Source organism: Lagopus muta, chromosome 10 (genome assembly GCF_023343835.1).
Source record: "Lagopus muta isolate bLagMut1 chromosome 10, bLagMut1 primary, whole genome shotgun sequence".
Classification (NCBI taxonomy): domain Eukaryota; kingdom Metazoa; phylum Chordata; class Aves; order Galliformes; family Phasianidae; genus Lagopus; species Lagopus muta.
Window position 1 is genome coordinate 12,211,045 of NC_064442.1, and position 25,123 is coordinate 12,236,167.

At 35.8% G+C, this 25,123-nt stretch overlaps 1 protein-coding gene across 3 annotated transcripts in view; it reads left to right on the forward strand.

Moving 5' to 3' along the window:
* UNC13C (unc-13 homolog C) overlaps positions 1-25,123 on the forward strand; it is a 120,784-nt gene that overhangs the window by 72,697 nt on the left and 22,964 nt on the right. For 2 of the 3 annotated variants that reach the window (XM_048956844.1, XM_048956847.1), the window contains 10 exons: positions 21-154; positions 3,190-3,275; positions 12,334-12,460; positions 13,369-13,465; positions 13,881-14,024; positions 14,332-14,409; positions 17,082-17,159; positions 17,561-17,590; positions 23,241-23,329; positions 24,908-25,057. In XM_048956844.1, coding sequence (XP_048812801.1) covers positions 21-154; positions 3,190-3,275; positions 12,334-12,460; positions 13,369-13,465; positions 13,881-14,024; positions 14,332-14,409; positions 17,082-17,159; positions 17,561-17,590; positions 23,241-23,329; positions 24,908-25,057 — 1,013 coding nt within the window. The remainder of the gene's footprint in view (positions 1-20; positions 155-3,189; positions 3,276-12,333; positions 12,461-13,368; positions 13,466-13,880; positions 14,025-14,331; positions 14,410-17,081; positions 17,160-17,560; positions 17,591-23,240; positions 23,330-24,907; positions 25,058-25,123) is intronic. The other variant, XM_048956845.1, reaches the window with a different exon arrangement.

The window sequence follows — 25,123 nt, forward strand, 5'->3', positions numbered from 1 at the left end:
TTATAATCTTGTTTTAACAGGGTAAGAAACAAGAAGTTCCTAAAGAAGATCAGGGACCAACAACAAAGAATTTGGATTTCTGGGCACAGCTTATTACTCTGATGGTCACTATTATAGATGAAGATAAAACAGCATACACACCTGTCTTGAACCAGTAAGTAACTACTTTCCCCATAAAAAGTAGGAATCGTTGATTTATTAAGAACAGGAAAAATACACCAGAACAGTTGTATTTTAAACATTATTTGATTATGGATTTTTTAAATTTTTTTTTTTAAGCCTATACAATTGATTGTTTGCATTCTAGTCACTGGAAAGAAAGTCTTTTGTTTTAGGAACACTGGAGGCACGTGGTATGTGCAGCATCCCAAAAAGTCAGAAAAGCATTATGCAAGAGCATAAGTGAAACAATGCGAGTGTATTTGTTATCAAATGTCTTGGTACAGAAGTTGTTTAAATGATGATGAGACTTCTCTTAGGAATTGTAACAGTTTTTTGAAAGAGGGGGAAAAAAGTACTGAACTTCAAAAAAGGGACACTGAATTCAGGACTGGTTGGAGAGAAAGCTTAACTTAACTGACTTGAAAGTTCTAGAAACAGAGCAGTATCTTGAGCTTGCCACAGGTGGAAGTTAGTTTCTCAGAACTCAAGATATAATATGCAAGGAAGGAACAATCAGTAACCAAGACAAATGGAATAACTAATCACTGGCATACTTGTAGAGAAGAGCAAGCCAATTGATTGACGTGAGAGAGGAAAGGTTTTGAAAATGAAATCTGTGGAGAATGTCAAAGAACATGCCTCACATATCAAGACTGAAAAAATGTAATGGTGGTAGTTGAAACGTGTCATGGCCTACAGAAGTGTTTTAGCTCTTTTAGCTCCTTAGGGATATCTTGCAGAGTCTACAGATTCTGAGCATCATCTCACTGTGATGATTTATACTAAAAGTTAAAATTGCATCTTAGACCTGTGTTACAGCTAAGCCTTTAACAGAGGCAACTGCAGTGGCAGAAGAAATTTAATAGAATGGTCTGAAAGGGAGCAAGAATGAATCTTTCTTTCAGACAACATTTGACAGATATTGAAAAGCGCTCTATACAGGTAGATGTACTTGTCTGCAGACCCAGAGAGTTCAGACTTACTCTTCAGTGTAATTACCAAAGAAACCTCCAGGTCATAGCCACAAACTGGAAAATTTTTACCTTCTCATTCCCGTAATTCCTTTAAATAAATGAAGAATTGTCTCAGCCCTGGGGAATAAGCAGCTCTGAGCAATCGTTTCCTTCACTGACCTTATTAAGGAACAGCTTTCTATCCAGAAGAAGAAACAAAATATTTTTCCTGCTTACTCCATTTACACAGTCTAGTGTGAAATTCCTGTTATCTACTTGTTTCTCATGAATCTTCATGAGATGAGATGTCTTCGTGACACGTATCTCACACAGTAAGACCAGATTAGCTAGTCAGATTGTATAAATGGCTAATTTATTTGTCATGAAAACCTAGCATATTCTATTTATTAAGAAGTCTCACAAATAGCACTGTTTGGCTGATTTATGACTTGAGGATAAGAGACTGTCATGTGGTGTGGAAGTTGATTTTGACAGCGATGTTTTAGATAAACTATGATTTTACAGTATTCCTTGAAGAATGACAGAAACTGGGAAAATTAGGACCTAGGAGATAGAAATAACTGTAGCAAGAAAAACAAAGTGACTCATTGAACATCCTCCTGGTTGTCCTTTTGCTTCCCTAAGAAATGTGGAGATCATGGCTTTTACAAAGACTAGAAATGTGATATGTAGAGTTTTGCTTGGGAAATTTCTCTGACATTTTGTTGCTTAGGGATTAATTTCTGAAATTGTTCAGAAAAAATATTTCAACATAGCAATAAAATAGAAATACTACAAAATTCCTTCTGTGCACAGGTGCTTTAGAATTTAACCTTTAATTATCAACTGCCACTGTTACAATTTACCTTCAACATAAGGATTTCTTTCTTTTACAATTCTTTTGTATGTTAAACCTTGTTAGCTTCTCCCAGATTTGCAGCACTGAAACAATGGTATTTGCATAATTCCTATGACAGCTGCATAATGCCCACCAGTCATTAATTGCTTTAAGTATGGAAACAAGTGTAAGTTTTGGAAAGGAAGTTCAGAGAGAACTGGGAATTAAGCATTCATCTTCCACAGCCATTTTTTTCTTATTACAAATTTTGAAATTCCAGCACAGTAATCTCTTAAACCTATTAGAAGCTTTTAAGTGCTACAGTAGTGTAAACAATAAGCTACTCCGACAGGAGTAATCTTAGAAATATGAGTAACCAAATGAACATTAAATGTGGCTATTCACATGTAAAGCTATCTCTGAGGGTAAATTGTGGCAGGAGTGGTGCATGCCTTAGTGATACCAGCTACTGCTTCCCACAGGAAAAAAGGAGAGCACGTGTATGTACAGCTTACCTGCAGAAAGTCTTGGTCAGTTTGTTGAAGTCTCAAGTTTTGTATATGCCCTTATTTCTTAAATGAATGCTCAAATGGTATTATGGGGTAGATTGTTTAAAATATATGTTAGGAAGATTGAAAACAGGTATATTTGTTTAAATTAGGACCTAGATATGACACAATTTTTAGCCATTCCATAACCTTAAGTATTATAGATTTTATTGCTAGTTCTATCAAATTTTCCTTTGTTCCCAATCTTTCTTTGACAGTGAGAACTTTACAATTCTGAAGTTTTATTTTAAAAATTACAACATATTTTCTGAATTTGATTAGTGCTTCAATAAAAATACTTTAGATCAAATTCTTTGCTAGCATCAAGTGGTGTAGCAAACTCAAGACAAAAGGCACACAGCTCTGCATGTTTCTGCATGAATTTGGTCTTTGATTTTATAAATTTATGGTGAACTGCTAGTGCATCCTCACTGCACCACAGCAGTGTTAAGGATTGTTTTATTACTCCAAGGTTCTGTGCAGTACTTCCAGCTCTTTAGCTGGGTGCCCCACTTAGGTCTGCTTCTGTGCCCAGACAATCGTACAGAACAGAGAATACAGTGACTGCGTCGTAAGGGAGCTATTTAGCAGAAAATAATTTCCTTGTGGAAATATTTGCCTTTCTGTTGTGCAGCTGCAAGAATAATTTCTAGCAACAGGCTAACTGATGTAATGTGATTAATTGTAGGTTCCCTCAGGAGCTGAACATGGGAAAAGTTAGTGCTGAAATCATGTGGACTCTGTTTGCCCAGGACATGAAGTATGCTCTGGAAGGTAACTGTAAAAGAAATTATGAATTACACTAGAGAGTTCACCCAATGATCTCCATTGCAAATCACACCTGTCACTGCATTTTCACAGGTGGAAAGAGTTTTCTGATATACTTGAAATTATTCACATGGTAGCGGGAATACATTGTAAAGGAAGAGATTTACTGATGCTGTATGAAGTAAACTCTGCAACCAGGAGACAAAAGAACTGTAAACTGAAATGCAAATTCTAATTATCCAAATATCCAAAAATCATCTTCAATGTCCAAAGAATCAAAAATATGCCATTATAGGTATTCCCAATTTTCTTACCAGCTGAAAATCACTTGCTTGGCCCTAAGAAATATTTACAGAATGAAGTTATGGAAAAAGTGCATACAGGTAGAAAAACTGTCTTCAGAATGTGAAAACAGTTTTGTTATTCCCAACAGGATCAGATGCAGTTCTCTTTCACTCTTTAGGATAGTAAACCACAGGTGAAATATATATTTTTCTCCACAAGAGTTAAAATCCAGACAATCTGCAGACTCATTAAAGTATGATTATTGCAGAAATCCCAAGTAAAAATTACTACATGAAACATTAAAAATATTGAAGAGATGGTATTAAGGGAATAGGCTTAATAAGTAATGGAAATATTGCCAGCCGAAGTACACATAATCATTCTTCTAGGTAATTGTTGAAGCCATCTCTTCAGCACAAATTTTTCAAACTGTAATGTGTTTCTCCAGAACAGCAACAACAAAAAGCGTTAAATTAATTTCACTCTTAAACAGAGCTCAGATTTAAATCTGGAATATCTGCAAGCAGATTCCAAATAAATTGGAAATGAAATGGATCAAAACTGGATTTGATAGTTTTTTGCAATATAATGCAACGATATGTAATGGAATGTATTCCATTAGTCTTGACCCCCTTTTTTTTTTTTTTTTTTTTTTACTTGCACTCTAACGAAAGTAGCTGATTAGAATAAGCCAGATGCTGTGACTTTTAGGAAAGTAAACTCATACATTGTCTTCAGCCAAGGCTGCTGCTGACTACAGGGCATCTCTTCCAGAGTGAAATTATGAGGTCAGACTTTAAGGAAAAAGCAGTGTTTGAAGATTAATTTCTGCAGTATTTTCTCCAGAATGTGATAATGGGATACTCTGGTGATGATACAAACTTTCATCATGATGAGCACAGAAAAAACAAGTGACTGAAGCATTTATTAATGGAAGAATTAATTTGTTCATCTACTGTGGTATTGCTTAGTTATTTGAATTCTGGAATTTGCACACTAATCAGAAAAAAAAAAAACCCAAGACATTAAAAATGGGAAGGAAGGAAGGAATTACAGGAGCAGTAATTATAATATGTATAATGTCAGAAGATATAAAAAAAAAAAATCTAGAATATGGGTAAGAGAAGATTTGAAAACTATTATTAGAAGCCAATGTTCTATAGGCATTTTAGAGAATCAAAAGGACTAGACTGAGAAAGCTACTGTCAGGCAGGAGATAACCCTTTAAGAGTGATCAATGAAGCTGAAAGCCACCAGAAACTGAGAAGCAGGAAGACCAAATGAAAGCCATGATTTTGGGTTAGAACACGTTCCTGGAAACATGAGTGGTAATAGCCTTCTATCTCAACAAGCTGTAAATCAGGAGTAGGTATCAACAGAAGAGTGTACAGCAACTGAATTTTCTGATCATAACATCACAAAAATTTATAAGAACTTCTAATAGCCATTATATATTGTCAGGCTCCCATAATTTTGAATGTATAGTTGGTGCACAGATAGCCATAAGCACCTCCCGTTCTTGTAGAGTTTTAGTCATTCAACTACAAACATTTCCTACAACAGAAAGTCTATTCACCCGAGATCACTCTACTTGCCAGGCAGAGTGTATCTGATCCCACAAAAGCAGCTCTAGATCAAGTAAGGGTTTGTATTCCAGTTGTGAAGAACAGGACAAGAAGTTCTTGAGGAATACAGGAAGTACAGAAGGTTTGAGTGGGTCAGGACTTGAAAACAAATATTAATGTGTCTAAACATGATTAATATATTATGTATGTCCTAACTGTTCAGAAAGAGGTACAGAGGATTAATTAGGAGGCATGTGACTTTTAAAGTCTATTCCAAACCAGACCCTGTGTTTGGCCTTGTCTCTGTGCTGCTGTGGATACTCTCTGAGAGGAGCAAATGCCATTTTTCTAATGAAACATCTCAAATCATTCCCAGAATCAACAGTGAAATAATTTCTGTATATAAAGAATAAGTAAAGGAAACTGAGTTTAATTACAAATTAATTAATTAATCACAAATAAATGTATATAATTTCCATCCTGCAGCAGAATCTTGATAAATGTAGTCACAGAATATAGATCAACATGCTCCTCTATCCAAATTTACTGTTCTTTAAATCAGTATTTCCCCAAATCCTCTATAAACTGAATTCAATTCTGCAATTGTTAATGGCAGGAAGACCTTTCAGTGTGAATTCTGCAAAATTACAAGTAAACCATTAAATATGGTCAACCTCGATCCATACAGTTCTTTAATGATGTTTATCATTAAAATGTATCATATTCAGCTATGCAAGTCTAGCCTTCCAACTTATTAACACAGGCTGCCATCTGCGCATATGTAGAGTCCAGGGTTGTTGCAAACTCAGCTGGATCCAATTTAGTATTAATCTTCTCAAGCATCATCTTTATTGTAAAGTTGATTCCTTCCTGTGTCTGATCAAGAAGCTATGACATAGTCCAGCATCATTTGAAAAAGGATCACTGATGTGGTTAAAAAAAAAAAAAAAAAAAGCCACCTAAGATCCTGTTTCTGTTCTTTTTCTCACTTCATTAGTTCTTACCCACTAACTCCCATAAACGTAAATTCAGGGAATCAGTATGTCCTATCTCTGTTCTCTAACAGAAGATGAATACTGAAACATCTAGCATCTGTTTTCACTTTTTCCTGAGAGCAGAGAGAATGGCTGTCCTGGGCCTGTCCTCTGACTGCACAGCTGAATGCTTCATCTGTCCACTCGGGGATGCAGGGAGCTGCACCTGCTGGTGTTGCTCGTCAGTAGTGCTGTCTGACCCCATTGCAATGAGAACCAGTAGGTGCTAGGAGGCGGGAAGCAGTCACTACACCTCTCCATCTTGTCTTTCCCTCAGTTCTTGCATAGGAACAATCCAGCCCTTTGTGATGGGAAGGAAGGGACCTTGAAGGCTGCTGCTGTGTAACTGAGAAGACAGAACAGCAGCCTCCACAGCAGTGGCCTTTTGCTCAGTTGCAGTGGCTGCATGATGGTACAAATGCTAAGGTAGCATATCGGTGTGACAGGATAGATTCTTGCTGTCAGTTCAGTCAGTTCAGTCAGCTCTCTTTATGGGTGAGGGGAAAAGGGCATCCCAAAGGACAGACCCAGACTCCACGGCTGCTGAGACCAGCGCTGCACTGTTCCAGGTTGACATGACTTGCAAACAAGAGACTGCAATAATATCTAGCATTGAGCTAATTGTTTTATTCTAGATTTTCTTCCATTTCAGATTAATAACAATGTTTAGTCTTTGGCTAGTATTAAAAGTTCTATACAAACTTGAACAGATTCATCCCACTCCAGTTCTTATTTTTTTTCTAATCTGAAGTTATTGGGATTATTTTCACGTACTGGTGCTGCATGGAGAAGGTATCAGATATTTCTCTTTGAGAACTCACTGCGTTAGGTTTGGCTTTTTTTCTTCTTTGTGAGTTATCTTTGAGAGGTAGGAGTGATTTGCAAGATTGATTATATGTTGTTGTTTGGCATTTAGTTTATACAAGCCCATCTGAGTTCACAAGATGTTTAAATTTGTTCTGTCTGGTCATTGAAATATTCTTTATTTATGGTATGAACAAAAGAGAACACAGAGAATTCCAGCAGCAGTGCAAGTGATTTGTTACTGACTTCATATGTTAACAAATCTTTTTTTTTCTAAGCAGGAAGGCATAAAGGTTGGAAGATGATAAGAGACTAACCGCTGAAATGTGACATACAATTTGAAAAGTATCTTTTTTAACCTATGTCCTCAGAAATGTCTTTCTCTCATAGTTTGCATCTCTGAATTTTGAATAGATCAGATCAAATGTCCAAAGCTATCCAGACTGTCAGAAATAGAGCACTCTAATTGCTGTTATTATGATTATCTAATTCTGATAGTGGCCAGAAGTCAAGATCAGGATCAGGCCAGAAATTGGCGCCTGTGTAGATACAGCAGGAGATCACCTCAGTTCTGCAGAGATGATATTCTGACTTGTCGGACCTTAAAAATATAGAAGCGGAGAGAGAGTGTTTCACCATTTTATGCACTTCATGGAGGTTTCATATAGGATATTTCAGAAGTAATGCCTCCTATACATTTCCATGGAAACTACACCAGATACAAAAAGCAAAAATAACACCATCTGATAGAGCAAATTCTCAGCTACAAAACACTCTTTCTTAACACAGTCACCACCATCTCCACACAGAGAAACTCAATTCTACTCCTTTTTTGCATCCGCACTTCCACGTCAGACACCATTCTGTCAGACTGCCCCTCTGCTGCCATCTGTCACACGGCAACAAAATGTAATGGAATATTGGTGCAAAGGTTTACCCTCTACTGCTCTATCACCATCTACCTCTGACATTAGAGACCAACATCTAAAAAAAAAAAAAATAGGAGGCATTACTTTTGGAGTGGCCTTGCAGAATGCTGTTGTCCTCAGTGCACAAGTAAATATCTTTTTGTTTCTCTGACAGATTCCTTGTTCATTAGAGAAACTGATAAATGATGTGAAAGAGGCAGTTAGTGAGTCGATTCCAAGCACGGTGCCAGCATAGACAAAAATAATAATGCTGCCCACAGAAAGGTCACACCACTTCATGGCAGATTTCAAATTAGTTTTCACATCAGCTTAATTTACAAATTTCCCCTTAAGACAGGATATACCCTTGTCTTAGATGAAGACTACATAGCAGATTTGGGGTGAGGAGGGTAGTAAGGGCAGGTTATTGGAAGAAGAAGAAAGGCGGCACCCTCCAGAACGCTGCATTTCATCAGGGTATCCATTGAACTATTGAACTTCTTGATTTTAGTAAATCCTGTTCTGTATTCAGGTACTTCAACAAATGCGTCTTCTATCCTCATTTCTCCTAAGACCTTAGGAATGAAGAGTCCAATGCAGCCTCATGGGGAAATCAGAGAGAAAGGGCAAAGAGGAGCAGATTACTACTTGGGTTAATTAACAATTTTCCTTTGGTAGATAATCAGTTAAATTGAATATGTCATGATCAGAAGATCAAGGAAGTTAGAAATGCTATTTGGTCAGCATAATTGGCAATGATGACAATAACAGCAGCTACATTCTGTGCGTACTGGAGGGGTGCCTGAGCTTTTTGAGTGCAGCAATCCAGTTGATTATTGATCTCAAACGACACAAAGATCCCAATTCTTGTCTAGAAAGCACTGTAGCCATACTAAATGGCACTACTTTGTTGAAGTTAATTAGACAGACTAATTAAGACAGATAAAGTGAACAGAACTGTTCCCAGGGGCTAATTTAATACTTCTTCATGGCATCATATTGTGCTGTATCATTGTGTGATCTTACTTGCCATTATATCTCAGAGATCGCTAGTATGGCACTATCTTACTACTTGGAGATATATCTACTGTATCTCTGGGTCATTCCCTAAGCCATTTTCTTCAATTTTGCAAACTGAACCATAATTAGAACTAGAAGTTCTACTGGGTGCTTGTACACAGTGCAAGCCTACAATAATCTTAATAAGTTAAAGCTACTTTATTTCTCATTTCAGTGCATTCATTACACCAGATCTTACTGGAGAAAATGCAGTGAATGTCTGACATCATTATTTTATCTTAAAGTTGTCAGTCAATAATAGAAAATGTATATTATACCATGTAATTCATAATCAAAGCCCTGGCCTCATTTAATCTTCTTTTATCAACTTTATTCTGCCTTTTTTAAACACAGATACTGTAGTAAATTTGCCCTGATGGGCAAGCCCATCAGCTCTAAACTGAACATTTGATGCTTGTCCCAGCAGCCTTCAGGAGAATAAGATGAATCCATTAAAATTGTTAGTTTCCATATTAACTTGTTTTAAAGCTTCATGTACAATTTCTGAACATCTCTGTTTCTCCCTTCGCTACAGAGGCAGATCTGGATACAATGCTATTAATAATTAAAGTCTTGCATTTATCTTTCTGCCTGATTCCTCCAGTTCTGAAGTTTTTTCCACTAATTGCTTATAAAACACTACCGTGAGTGTTTTATACTCAACTTGCACTCTTGCGGTAAATCAGAGAGGAGTGCATCAAGTCCAGGTGTTTCCTTCATGGAAGGAGGTATTTAAAATTGCTGTTGGAAATGTTAAGCTGAAATGATATATAACACAATTAAAACTACCTTTATTACCTTTATTCTCTATTTCCTCCCAAACTGAAGCATTATAGTATCGCATTTAATGAGGTAAGGGTTTCCAAAACGTGAATATATGCTCTACTTGTTTCACAAGTATTGGCATGTATTAGAGATCTATGAAAGCCTAATAACTGTAAAGGGAATTCCTATACTAGCATTAATTTTCCTCCTACATGTAATTACTATGTAATTATATGATTACTTTGCAACAATGTTGAAGCTTCGGTATTTGCAATTTCCATCATATGTTTCAGAACCAGAGCTTTAATCATTGTCATGGATCTCACACCTGATAGAATGGACGATTTCTTCAGGTCCATTCACAGTCTGCCTTCCTTAGGCCTTCTATGATCAATTCATGTACAAAGAATCCCACTAACAGTAAAAAAGGACAATTCAAATTATTTAGCTTCTTGGAAACAAGTGCTTATTTCCTTTTGTAGTCAATATTAGCTGTGTATACCCAATGGCAGAATTTTGTGTTTGAGTGCTTGTTCTTTGGATTTTATCGATCAGTTTGGCTTTATAGTGCAGATTTTAATCTGATGTGATACTGAAGGGCAGAAGCTATATTGAGGTTGATTATTTGCTATACTGGTATTTTTATTTTATTTTTCTATTTTAGTTGCTAGCAGTGCAGAGCAAGCTTGTGCTTCGTCTGTTTTGTATCTTTGAATTGTTCTGTTATGACTCACCTATCCACTTCTGGTACTTTTTGAGAAGTATTTGATGTTGAATAAGTAATTAACTGATGCGACTAATAAGCTAAATTTTCAGTAAGGAGTAACAAAGGAGTTCAGTAACATTGGGAAGATATCAAAGTTCACTTGTCAAAAGTAATTTGAAATGTTTCAAGTATCAGTGTAACACAGCAGGGATCAAATAACAAACACAATGTTTTATAGTTCAAAATAAACTGTTTTTTGCAGCAGATTCACACATCCCCACATGGTATCACATGTTATGTCCCTTAGATATTATGCAACATTATTGTTTTATGCCCTTGAAGTCCCCATAAGCAGTTTATCTCTCCAGGAAAATAATGCACATCTCTGTCTTTTCGGATGCTAGGCAGCTGGCCCTAAAATCACTCCTACCTCTTGTGAAACCTGAAGCAAAGTAGAGCTCTCTGACAAACAGATTCTCCTTTTGAAAGCTCCTCCTCTACCATAAAGGGCAATGTCAAATCGAATATAAAGCAATCTGTGTTGTATTGACTATTTCACTTCTGCTGCTGCTAAGAGAAAAAAAAAAATTGTAAATCTTTTTTTCCTCTCCTACTTTCTGTTCAGTGAGGAAATGCGACTCTGTGGTTAAGAAATCTATGAACAAAATCTATGCTGCTGTTTCATATTTTATGTACGTTCCCTTAGTAAAATGTATGGTTCCCCATCTGTAAATTGTGAATAGCAGTACTTAATCATCTTATAGAAATGTTGAAAGTGGAATCCTTTACATTTGTGAAGTGTTCAAAGATATTTTGATGAAAATGTCCAAGCAAATACAGTGGTAAGACTGAATACCTAGAAGCCTCTTGTGAAAGGATATATTTTTAACAGGAGTACTAGAAAATGTTCTTTTTCTTAGCTGCAAATCAGTTGTAGTAAATGAAAAAAAAAAAAAAAAAAAAAAAAAAAAGGCAGAATAAGTTTTTCAGGGTTAGTTTTCAGTTTATTTCATTTACCCTGACACAAAGAGCCCTTTCAGAAAGGTCAGTAGTATTTCACATTATCGGAAATAAATGTAAATTACACATAATTATCAATTAGTTGGCTTTCTTTGTATTTCAGATAATAACCGCTGACTTCCATTGCCTTTAGCAAAGTATAAAAATACTGGGGTGAGATGTGAAGTAGTACATAAATACGTCCTTCTAAATCAGTGATGAACTTTGCATTTTTCTTCATTTGTGGCCTGATCCAATATATTGCATTCAATCATATTATTTCACTTCACTTCAATGTTACAGGGATTAAGAGTAGACGCTGAAAATACACTGCCTGAGCTGATTCACATTTGCAATGACTTGTGCAAATTTTTTTAGAAAGTATCCATAGGTTCAAATCTCAATTAGAACACCAACAGTGATGTTCTTGTGTTTTCTCACCTACATTCATGGTGGATAGTGCCATCTTGATCTTCTCATAGGTTAATATTAGGAACTTAGGATGTATTTTTCAGCTACATGTAGCTGCAAGTTACAGCTGAGAGATTTGTGAAAGATTCTTTCCCTTACAAAAAAGGAAAAAAAATTTAAAAAAAAAAAAAAAAAAAACAACCTGCTCATGAAATACTTTCATGTTCATTTCTAATATGTTAGATCTTAACTTCAAAAACAAACTTTAAAGGGATGGAATTGTATAAATGGTGCCCTCCTGCAAACATCTGCCCATCATTTGGCAGCAGCTCATTTCTAGAAGTGACCTGCTCTTTGGTTTGTATTTCCTAAGGATATTCAGAAACTGCAGTTGCTCCTGCCTGTAAATAATCAAACCGATTGTCCTTCAAAATGCAAGTATTGTATCACTACTTCACTGAGGCAGAATAATGTCATTTACTGTTAAAATGTTATTAAATGCTTTTATTTCCACTCCTTTTATTACAGAACATGAAAATCAACGGTTATGCAAGAGCACAGATTATATGAATTTGCACTTCAAAGTGAAATGGTTTTATAATGAATATGTGCGAGAGCTCCATGCTTTCAAGGATGCAGTGCCTGAATATTCTCTGTAAGTAGTGTGTAGGGAAGGCTTCCATGAGTTTGGGCTTGGTATAAAGTTTATTTCCTTCAAAAAATGTATGCTTAAGTTTATGCAAGATATGAATATATACAGCACTAATTTTAAATACATATTTTATACTTCATCCTCTTTAATTCTACAATTTGTAATGACTAAAACTGTTATCAGTTGTTTCATATAACAGTATATCTGCCTGCTATAGCTGCTGTCATTTTCACAGATTGCAGAATATTTTGATCAGAAAATATGTGAAACAATAGGAAATGTTGGAAGAACAGCAATGTTGATCATTGGTGAACATATTATTTCATACATTTTTCTTATTTCTGGATCAAGGCACAATGCCAATGAGACACATTACTGAAATGAATCTTAGTGCATTGGGTTAATGTTCTTTTGATGATGAATGGTGATTTTGGTGATGGTGATTTTGATGATGAAAATTTCAGTTTTTCTTATGCAATCAATACATTCAATTCTATCCTTTTGTATGAGAAATCTTTATTCACATCTTTAATTTACAAGTTCTGCAGATTTTCCAAACTGGTTTGGTGGATGTCATTGCTTCAAAAAAAAAAATCTATATAAATGGAAGAAGGATTAAACATCTGATATTTTATTAAAGAAAAGCAAGTAAATATTAAAAAGGAACCAATAATGGAAAATAATATAAATAAACACATAAAATAAATATGAATAAGATCCTCTGCAAAACATGAGTGTATTTCTCTGATGGCTCTGCAATCTCTACATCACTGGGGAAGACCAGATTGAATAGCACAGTTAAGCTGAAATCTGTTTTGTTAGCCACAGTATCTTACAGCAACTAGAATAGACATGAAGACACAGTGACAAATCTTTAAGGAATATACTTTAGAAAACGTTTTAATTTTCAGATGGTTTGAACCATTTGTCATTCAGTGGCTGGATGAAAATGAGGATGTCTCAATGGAGTTTCTTCATGGAGCACTGGAAAGAGACAAAAAAGATGGGGTAAGTGCATATTTTTTAAAACAAAAAGTACTAAGGCAAGGCAGTTAATTAGTGTTGCAAAACAAGAAGTACACTTGATCCCGCAGTATCCTCATTAAGACCTCCCAAGATGCACAGTAAATAACAGTATAAAAAAATAACCCTGTGCACAAATTCCTGCTCTAATTTCACCTGTCTAAGCTCCCCACTGACTTCCATCTCGAGTTTTGTTAAACTCTGATGTGGTACTGATGTCACGAAAGAGAATTTTTCTTTTATTTCTATGGGGACTCAAAGTCATATCAAGGTGAAAAGTCTCTGTATTAGCAGTAAGATTTTAATGCTTTTTCTGTCTCTAGAAAGAATGTTAAAAGTAGGAAAATGAGTTTATACAGTTTGGACAAGTATGAACTATTTGAATGTTTTCTTTCTCTAGTTTCAGCAAACATCAGACCATGCCCTTTTCTCGTGTTCAGTGGTTGATGTCTTCACACAGCTCAATCAAAGCTTTGAGATTATCAGGAAACTGGAGTGTCCTAATCCAGAAGCACTGTCTCATTTAATGAGAAGATTTGCAAAGGTAGATTAAAATTAATGCATTTCAACTAAATTTCAGAGAGTGACATTCTGTTGCCATTGTACTTAGATGCTAATTCCAGTGTTGTTCAGAAGCAATCTCTCTGCTATTGAAAACTGCATTCCATTAAGAATAGCGTAGAGACTTTACTGCATGGATTTGAAAGTATGTTCACAGGATAGTTTACATGAAAGTAAAATAAGATACACAAAATGTGTAAGCACCTGTGAAACCTACAGTTAAAAACCTTTGCTCTTTTTTTTTGTTTGTTTTACACAATAAAATTTATTAGTTTCTTTTCTTCTCCTAGACTATCAACAAAGTGCTGCTTCAGTATGCTGCAATTATTTCAAGTTACTTTAGTTCATACTGTGACAAAGAAAATGTGGTGAGTACAAAGCTGTGTTTTGTTTCTACCTACATGTCTTACACAGTGGTATACTCTAAATATGAGAGTCATCAATATGCCGTCCCACATTTTATCTCCAATTTTCCAGCAAAAAAAAAAAAAAAATTTTCTTTATCTCAGCTTTCATTCTGCATTGGCTTGCTTCTTTTTACGAATGATATTCCTGGAAGTTTCCTATGCAAAGAATACGTGCTGACTTTTCTGCTACTGCCAATCTCCATGCAGCAGTGAGAAAGACATGTGCTGTTCTGTTGCCTCACTGCCTGCAAGGGCTGGTGAACCAGTAAGAGTCGTAACTATTCTATAAATTTAATGTAAAATGAACTAAAACTTGTAGCTGCATTTTCTACTTCTTCCATTTTAATACTAAAAGTAAATCAAATTTACCATTTTCTGTAAGAAATGAGCTTTAAGGCATAGAGTTCTGTCACTGAGTCCCACTGTCTGTGTAGACTTTTGGCCTGTACAACAGGATTTTTTTAATAGTAGCTAATTTCTGAAACCAATCTAGGATGCCAAACTTTTCTGTGGGTTTATATGGAAGAAATATAATTATGTTATTGTAATATTTTTTTTAAAAAAAAAGCTTAAAGCATTACAAAAATGCCTTTAGGGGAGATAACTTTTAATAGAATCTGTTTTTTTAAAACACATGCTTCTAGTTTAATAAAGGATCATTTGATCTGGTGAGTTCAGTTATATTAAAAGTCCATCTTCTCCTTTTGGTTTGACAGAAGAGATTTGAACAAATATTTCTCATAATTATAATTAGATTCAAGTCAGTATTTTTACTGTTTTTACTATGCACTATTACATGTATGTGTCAACTGTTTAGATGAAAATATACCAGAGGTGTTTTCCATAAAGAAGTATATAATGCAAAAACATCCCCTCATCTTCCACCTCTTGTCAGAGTTTACAAACAAACCTGATTTTTATGCATTGTAGTCACTATTCTCTTTTGCATGTTGTTGCACCTGTCTGATTCCTACAATTCACTGCAAAGGGTATTCTGAAGGACATAACATATTGAAGTAAAAAATCAGTTTTTGAGCTCTAGTTCTGTTATTTACTAACAGCAATAGATATTTTGCATTGGTCTGAGGTAGGTTTAGGCTCTGAGAGAGCCATCTTTGTCAGCCTGAAAGAAAATGTTTAAAATGCCACATTAAGTAAGTATCTATCTCATAGCTTCTCTATATTGGCAGACATTTCCATTTGCTTTGAACAAAAGAACCCTGACATTTTGTTCAACTGTTCTTTCTCTCATCAGAAATCATTATCAATGGTGTATACTGCATATAGTCTAGAATAATGACTATGGTAGAGAGGAAGAGTATGATAGAAACTAAGGAGAGACAGACACAATTTTAGTCATTAGAAATGATCAGAAGGTAGATAAGAAACTAGAAGTGGGGTTTGTGGATTTCTGAAGAGACTGGAAAGAGGCAGTATTTCAACCATTACATTCCACTGAATGTTTTTTGGTGGAGGGCAAATAGCATGTTTTACTGAGAAACAGTAATGTGAGTTTAAGAAGTTAGATCAGATTTCTCTTTTTACTACAAGTGAGAAGAGCTTACGACCCTGAGTTCCTCTGAGTATAATTGCAGACAATAGATAAAGCTAAATTTTGTACCTGATTTTTTCAGTACGAAATATAATCCTACCACATTTCAGCGCTACGCTGCAACATGCTACTAGCTAGAAAGGTACGGATGATTATCAGTTGCTCAAATTGTTACTTTACCTTCTTGTTTGGAAAAGTGTGTATCTATTTCATTAAAATATATTACTTCAGTGTCTCAGTTATCCAAGTTAAGCGCTAGAACACACTGTCCTTGCCCAAGAGAATTACTTTAACAGGTGCTGTCTTGTTGCTCCTCCCACACAATTCCAAACTTGCTTATAATGTCATCCAAATAACTAAAAATCTATCAAGAGGTCATTTCTTCCATGTTTTTGTAATAAGATGCTTAATCTCATTCACACTTTACTGTTTACCTTCTATTTATCAAGCAATTGCCATCTTTTACACTGTGATTTTGTTATGCCTTAATTAGCTTAAGCAGCAATATTTTTAGACTAAAGTGTTTACAAAATTGTATTGCCTATTCACTGAATTTTGGACCAAGAGAAGTAGTACTCTTCTGGAATAATATTCTGTTCTTGAAAGTATTGCCTGTTGATTTATTCATATACTTGTGCATCAGCCTTTTTCTGAGTTACATTGCTGTCACAGCTTTCTGCAAAGACTGCGTCTAGAAAGTAATCTAGTACTCCCTCTCTTCTCATCTATTTTCACTCCCAAAGTACTTTGGCCATTATCGCATCTGTTCTCAAATAGATAACAATGCAGTTCTTGGTTAATTGTACTTAATTGAATGCAGTTGATGAAATCTGAAAACTGTCCAACTGCTTGGGAGAAGGGATTCAGTCTCCTGTGGGGCAACATTTTCTTAAAGGCACAATGGGCAGTCACTGTCAGAGTGTGTACTGACTGGGCAAGTGTGAAATAAAGCAGGAAGCAAAAGCTGCAGATGTCAAGAAACACAGATCCTTCTCTAAAAGCACAGCTGCATGAAAATAACACACCTATTTCTCATATCTTTTTTTTTTTTTTTTTTTTTTTTTTTTTTTTTTTTTTGTAGCCCTGTATCTTGATGAACAACATTCAACAGTTACGAGTGCAGCTTGAGAAAATGTTTGAGTCCATGGGAGGGAAGGAGGTGAGTGGTAACTTTTCCTGGTTCGTTCGATGTTCCTTAGAGATCATTAGCACCATGTTTTCAATCCAGCAACAGCCTTCGCTTCTGCTTGCAAAGAAAATCAAAATTTAGAAAGCAGTATAAGCAATAACTGTTTAATGTTCTGACAATGCCAGAAAGACCTAACGTTATTTCACAGAAACATGCTAATGATCTGTAAAGTTCTACCAGCAGTGGGTGTTCTGTGTTGCAGTGTGTAGTGCCAGCTTTACTTTAATGTTTGTATTGGATCATAATTTGCCTCTTTATGTATCAGTATGTTTTGCCCATATCTGAATATTGTGCAGAATATGTGCCTTGTGCTTTGTCTGTAATGTGTCATGTCTTTGTCTAATGCCTTTAACTTGCAATCCACTGAGCAGAAGAAAGAAGGAGAGAGATTCTCTTATGAGGTTTGTGATAGTAAGCATCTTTTATTATTCCTGACCATATTTTCTAAAACTAAGAACAGTCACATTTCCTACTAATCTTCATTGATGCATTTGTGTAATTCCCTATCAACTAAAATCAAAAAGAGCTATGCTTGGGCATTCGAGACTCTACACTGAAATGTTTTGCTAGGCAGATAGTGTGAAGACTTTCAGAATTTCTAAAAAGCTATAAAACATTCTTCTAAGTGCTCTTCTAAGTATCTCTGAGGGCTTACTTGTATCCAAGATTAGACACTTATTTCAGCAAGAGCAGCAGCTATTCAGTAGTCCAGAATATGCTTAGCTTTATCTCCTTTCATATTTAAGAAGACTTTAAAAGTATCTCAAGTCTACTCAACAGTAAAGCAACATAAATGTGTGCTTCAATATTTCACTAATCTTAGCCTTTAGTTCTCATGTCAAATGATCGTACGGATGAGTAAAAAATTAGTTCTGCACCTGTTAGGAATTATTTTTAGCTAATTAGAATAAACACTGATTTATTCCTTTTCAAAGTAATGCCATTTTGGTGATGACAGAATTGACTTTGAAAGCCTAGCTGTTGGTTTCATTTATTTTAGTTAAATAGCACAAAAACCAAGGTAACAATTGCTTCCCTGGCCCCCTGCTAGTCTGCTAGGTAAACACTTCAAAAGGTGCCATATGTGTTTATTTTAATAAGATCATGTTTACTTGACTAATGTGTTGGAAAGCATTCTGAAATTATGAGGATCGCAGACTGATTTTTGCAATTCATCTTCCACAGATAAGTACATGAGCATGCAGTTGGTAGTCACAAATGTGTTACTGTTTTGAACTACTTGTTTTGAAAGCTTATGAAGAAATTGACATCTTTTCAAGGCATTGAAACCTGTCTTGTTAAAATGTAGTATTTGGATAATGAATATACTAAGTATTGAAGAGTACAGAGACATGAATTGTAGCAGTTGGGTTTGTTTGTTTGGTACTTTTTAAATTAAAAAACAGAAACAACAACAGCAACAACAACAAAAACTTGAAAGCAAGTTATGTGCAACAATATAACATCCAAGTCTTTGATTTGATGACAATGGTCCAGACCCACAAAGGATTCAGGCCAAACAGTTCTGAAGCATCCAAATTAGATTCACTGTACCTAGGACAATCAGCTGGGTGGTCATGGTAGAGAAAGGATGAGGATGAGGTCTGTTACAGACAAAAAGAACCACTGGAGTGCCAGATTTGATAAATACCCATCACTTCCCTGTTTGTAACTATTTTATGTAACATTTTTTTTCTGAATTGAAGTAACAAGTTAGTCTCATTAGGAAAGCATAAACAAGCTATTCAATCTGTGAAATTACAGATAAATGCAGTAAAATGGAATTCAAATTAGAGAGGTTCCACTTAGCACATGCAAAAGTAACTTGCACATCTGTATTTTCCTTTGGAAGCTGTAAAAATAAAAGAAAGAAAAAAAAAATTGCAGTTAGCAAGATTTTCTGTGCATTAAATTACAGCATAGAATAGCTCAATCTAACACTTTAGATAGAAAGCAGTCCAATTCATCAGAACTTTAACTCATTTACAGTATTTAAAAAAGATTTTTAAACAGCATTTGGAAGCAATGGTATAAAAACAATTTCTTAATATTTTTAGCTGTTCATTGAAAGTATTCTACACTTCTGGGTGGTGCATTTCAGTAGTGGTGACAGGGCCAGAGGATCAGTTCCACTGGCGCAGATTGTTATGAGAGTGGTGCGCTGGCCCTTGTTCATAGCTGGCAAACATGTAGCTGATGGTGGTGACTGTATTAAAAAATAATATTTTGTGGCCGAGACCTTGTTCTATCACACAGTGCTGTTGTGCTCTTTGTATCTCTTTTAGTTTTCATGGAAATAAACAGGAGACATTACTGTCAGAGCAGCCTCACATTTTAAGGCTAGACTGCACATTCATGTCACAAATTGTAAATGCAACCCAAGAAAATAAGATAAATGGTCTTTCTGCTCTTTCAATTCTTAGATTAGTTATGGCATATTATTTACAAACCTTTTTCCCTCAACAATTATCTATTCAGTTAGGTTTTATTTTCCTGAAAAAAATATATTCAGGTTGCTGGCTGTTATTTGATTGCCTTTTATTATTTATCAGATACCATGAGAATACATAAGGCTTCAAGAATAGCAGTCCCAAATACTGCAGATGCTTCATCTACATCCCCATATAAAGTAATCTCAGGCCATGATCACCATATTATTTTGCCTCCCTTTCATCATTTTTTCATTCTAGTTGATTGCAAAGTAGGGTAACGTTAGGGCTAGATTAGACTTAACATTCATCATCTGACTGTGGTTGAGATTTCTGCAGCTGAATATATTTCTCTCAGTTTTCTTAGATTGCTACTAATAAAAACTAGGAATGAGGAATTCAATTTCTCACAGACTTCCCTTTCCATAATAACTGCACTGTCAGATGTGGAGTAATCTAGCAGCAGATCAGCACGTGAAACAGATGGTAGTTTTCATCGTTACTTTCTAGTGAGATAGCAATGGCAGGCCACAAAGCTCAGAACTTCTCCTGTTTACTGGAAAGCCTTGGTTAAATGTCTCTGCCTCATAGTAGTTTTACATAGTAATAGCTATGTGTTTCTATCTCAAGTAATAAGTGTTGTGATGTCAACCTATGTAAGTTTTGCAGCATGCCAACTTCATTAAGCTAAACTGCACATCTCTGTGCATTTCCCACACGACGCTTTCCTGTGAACAAGCAAATCTGGTTTAAAAATTAAAAAAAAAAAAAAAGCAGGAACTGCATGCATAGTTGCTAAAATACTATCTTCTTCAAAAGCAAAAGCACACACCAAAAATGTCCCTATTGAGATGTTTGTGATTTTCTGCTGTCAGCACTGTGTCATTTTTGAAGTGCAGATAGGCTCTGATCAGCAGATTTATAGATTATTTTAGAGGGAAACAGTAACACTTTCTGTGTGTGGACAACAATCCATAGTAATTAGTGTGCAATGTGCAGTAGCACCAAAAGTTGCTGCATCTTATTTCCATTGTGTAAGGTCATTCCAAACCATCTTCACCAGTAAGGTATTCCCCAAAGATTTTAAGTATAGAAGTATCACAATTGATCCCATGTCAGCTCTACCATATCAGAGAAAATGTGGCTTAAAGGTGAGGTATATTTGCATTATACTAGTCAAGGACTCTCTGATTCGCCCTTGGAATGCACTGGCATTTACCAGGACACCTGGTAAAGAAAAGTGCACATTTTACTTTTGATGAAGCACTCAAGCTATCACACTGTCCTGTAGTTAAACAAAATTAATAACAGCACTTAGGAATATTGCTGAAATATTCTCAGTCATCACAACACCACCAGGTATTCATCACCCAGTCAGCCTGCATACCTCTTTATTCCACTCCTCCCTGCAATGCTGCACTACTAAGCATGAGCATGTGCATACCCAAGGCTGGATGTCCTGCCAACTGCCTCTAGCTGTGCTCACAAATGTGTTTGTGCAATTTTTGAGCACAGTGCTCACTTCAAGCACTTGCATGCACTTCCTACAATGTGTTTTGTTCACAATCCGATATCAGTAAATGACAAAAAGTTGAGTAAGTCCAATTTCAGGTGAATTTAACAAATGCACTACTGGGGTTTCACAACACCCTCTGATAGGATGTTCCTACATTTGTAGTCCTACTAAGAAGATTCTCTAGCTTGTGCATAACATGAGAAATTTTGAGACTTCTGCCTGCACAGCATTCTGTGTTTTCTCCAAAGTGTACCATATTCAGTGTGAATGCTTTTGTGTTCTGTTGTTTGTTAAACATGCTAACGTTCTAGTGGAGTTCCTCAGTTCGTATTCCATAGACATCTTACCAAAGGGGTGGCACAATTCCATAGAGAATTGCACTTCTAGGGAAAACCGGTGCCTTTGTTAGTCAACTCTAACTTTGCTAATACAGATATTTACGTAAAATTCACTTTTTAATCTCTGCTTTTCATATGATGGAAAGCAATCACTTTAAGTGTCTGAACTGTCAGAGCTTATCTACCAGGGAAATTACTAAGACATAAAGTGGAGAAGCAACAGAACATCTCAAAATGCAAAATAAATAAAAATTAAATTGCTGAGTATTCACAGGGTTAAAATAGCAGCTTCTCAGATTAGAAAAGTACTGCACATCACTGGGTATTTACTAAAGGATGTATGCTAATTACACTGTTCATCTATTTCAGATTTTTGTTGAACTGTAATTGAAAAGTCAGATTTTTCTAAGCTTTTAAACCACAAGTAATCTTTAAGGAGAGAAGGAATACCCTGATACTAGAACACAGTCGATCTCTGGGGGTGTTTCAGGGTTTGTGCTTTCCTAATTTTGCCTTAGAATTTCTGTGTAGTCTTATGTAAGCCATCCAATGTGCTGTGGCACAGCTTCCCCTGTGGCTGAAGTATGATTAAAAATGCTGACCTATTAAACCACAGCACTCTGAAGCATCAGATAAAGAGCAAGCACTAAACACTCATGGAGTTGAAAGATATGAAAAAGCAAATACAGACATGTTTATGTATTCCAAAGGCAAAATTTTCTTTGAATTTGTCTGAAAATCTCTATCTGACATTACTGCAGAAATGAGCCTAGAATTTGAGGATTATAACTGAAAATCACCCCCCCTCTAACGTTGTTATATAGGTAGCTCAAAGATGAGGAACGTCACCTATTAAATTATATTCAATTGTTGATCCTGATGACCACCAATCATACCCTACAATGGACTGTAATTATTTTCCTAAACACTCAAGTAGGAAAACAAAAGTCATTGTGATTTGGAAAAGAATGCATAGCAAAAAAAACCAAGCTGCTGATCAATATCAAGAGTACCTTTTTGATTAAATATACATGCATGGATCCTCACCCTTGTAAATGTAAAGTTACATTTCTTCCCTGCATTTTCTCTTTTCCTATGTTTAGAAAACCTGTATCGAAGATACAGGAGCTACTCTCCCTGTACACCAGAATGTGTTGCGCTGAGCTTGAATTACCGATGTCTTAATGGCTTTTAGATATAGAAACACTGAAATACAGTGGATCCCTTTCCTTCATACCGTGTCAACAGAAGCAGCATGGATAGTCTTCAAGCCATCTTTTCCAGTGCAAGCTGTCCACTTTCATGCTGCATTAATGGGAAAATGGAAACATCTTCCAAGGGAATCACAAAAGTAATTAATAAAAATGCCATAGGTAAAATATATACACAAATTAAAAATAATAACAATAACATAAGCACTGATTCCTCATGCATCTTTGTTTCGATGTGCTTTGTAAATACTACTGGCCTGATACGGTAATTCTATTCTGACACAACCTGCACTATCTCACAGAAAGTCATTGCACAGTGGCACTGTTTGATTTCCAACATTATAATCTTTTCACTACTGCAACCAAATGTTTTACTCTAATTGGCAATTGGATTTTTAGGTTCATTAAATAATCCTGTGTTGTAACAGGTGTTTCCATATTTGGTTTTCCATAGTGCAGTATATCATTGCATATAATTCCAAGTGTGCTAATTTAACAGAAAACCCAAGGCATATTTTATATAAAAAAAAAATATAGCATTACTTCTCTCTTTGCAGTTGGATCAAGAAGCTAGTACTGTTCTAAAAGAACTTCAAGCAAAACTTAGCAACGTATTGGATGAACTCAGTGTAACATATGCCACAAGGTAATCACTTAGTTTACTTCAAATCTTAGAGACATATTTCTGTTCATAAGCCTGCCTCATTGCCTGTCTTGATGGCTGTTTGTACTTCCTGAGATACAGTTCATTCCTATCCTGATCAAGTAGTGTGCATTTGTGTGTGTGTGTGTGTGTGAGACACTGATACATGCAGCAGTAATCTCTCTGCAAGGAGAACTGAAAATGGTCTGTGGGCATAAATGTGTTACAGAAGTGAGGCTCTGAAATTTGGTTCTGCATTTTAGAAAACAGAAAGTGCTGGTCTGTGCTTGCGTGATGCTGTGTTAAACTTTTCTCTCTGGCCATGTTCATGTTACCCCCAAAACTGAAAACTTTTTCTACATGGTCTGTGAAAACCAGAGATATTGTTGATATCACAGAGACTGTGTTGAGCCTGCTTCAAATGGTCACTGTAATTGGGCAGACCCATGGCTCTGCAAGAACTAATTCTCAAAATCTTTGATTACTCAGTGTGAACTCTCGAATGAGCGTGATCCTGTGTCAGTAGTGTGCCTCTGCTATGAGAAACTGCAAGTCATTTTTGCTTCAAATTAGAAAAGAATTTAACAGAGAGTGATTAGTGCTGTAATCTAAAAAAAAAAAAGTCTGTTTCTATTGGAGGGACTGGTCCCAAGTATTTACATGAGCAGCTTCAATAGCATGTTTATAGTTAATCTTTGCCATTTATCTTTTCCTGTTTAAATGCTCAGTATATTTATGGCCTCTGTTTTGCAGTTCTGTTCACAAACTAATTCTAAAACAAATTACTACATGTGCAAAGGCCTTATTCAGCCTCTGAACTGCTGATTCTGAATAACTGTTGTTCTGCAGTGTTTAAATGTATTGACTGAAGCCTGCATCACATCAGTGATACTAGAATATTTAAATGTTTAAATGTTTCAGCTGTGCCAACTTGCTGCAAAGAAGTAAAGTTTCTGGTAGTACTGACTGTGTGAAACCTAGAAAAATGGCCAATGAGCCAAGTGGGGCAAAATCAACAGAAGTTTTCTATTTGTCCTCAAGAAAAATATCAAAGCTTGTTTCATATTAGCCATTAAAAAAAAAAAAAAAAAAAAGAAAAGAATTCTGGTCTCCTTTTCCAACTGTGCTTTCACACACACACAAAAAAAAGCCTGGAGTTGTTGCCCGCTTATAGTCTACCGTATCCTAAATTGCAGATTCTAATACATCTATTGCTTCCAGAAAATAACTACTTAACATCACCACAAGGGCATGAAAAGCGTAATGACTGAAACAAGAGAAATAAAGCAAAACAATAGTTGCATTAATTACACAATGCACAGGAGGTGGAGTTTTCAGACTGTAGCACCTGAAGTATGTAGTGTTTGGGAAAATATTCATTTTCACTGTAGAAAAAAGATTCTTGTTGAAGAACCTGATGCAAAAAGGTAAATCACAGAACAGTAGGAGTTGGAAGGAATCTTTGGAGATCATCCAGTCCAACCTCCCTGCTAACGTAGGTTCCTTAGAGTAGTTTACTGTCTTGTCTTCTCTCCCAGAATTCTTCCATTCTCTTTTTTTTTTTTTCCCTTTCTCCTATAGTTTCCAATCTACTATAGAAGATTGCATAAGACAAATGAGCTCTGAACTCAGTCAAATGAGAGGAAATGGGACTGCAGCAGCCAATAAGAACAGCGCAGCCATTGATGCAGAGATTGTACTTCGGCCCCTCATGGATTTCCTGGACAAAACGTAAGTGTGACACATTAATGTGTGTGTGGCATGTTAGAAATATCACGCTAGTCGAGGATATATACT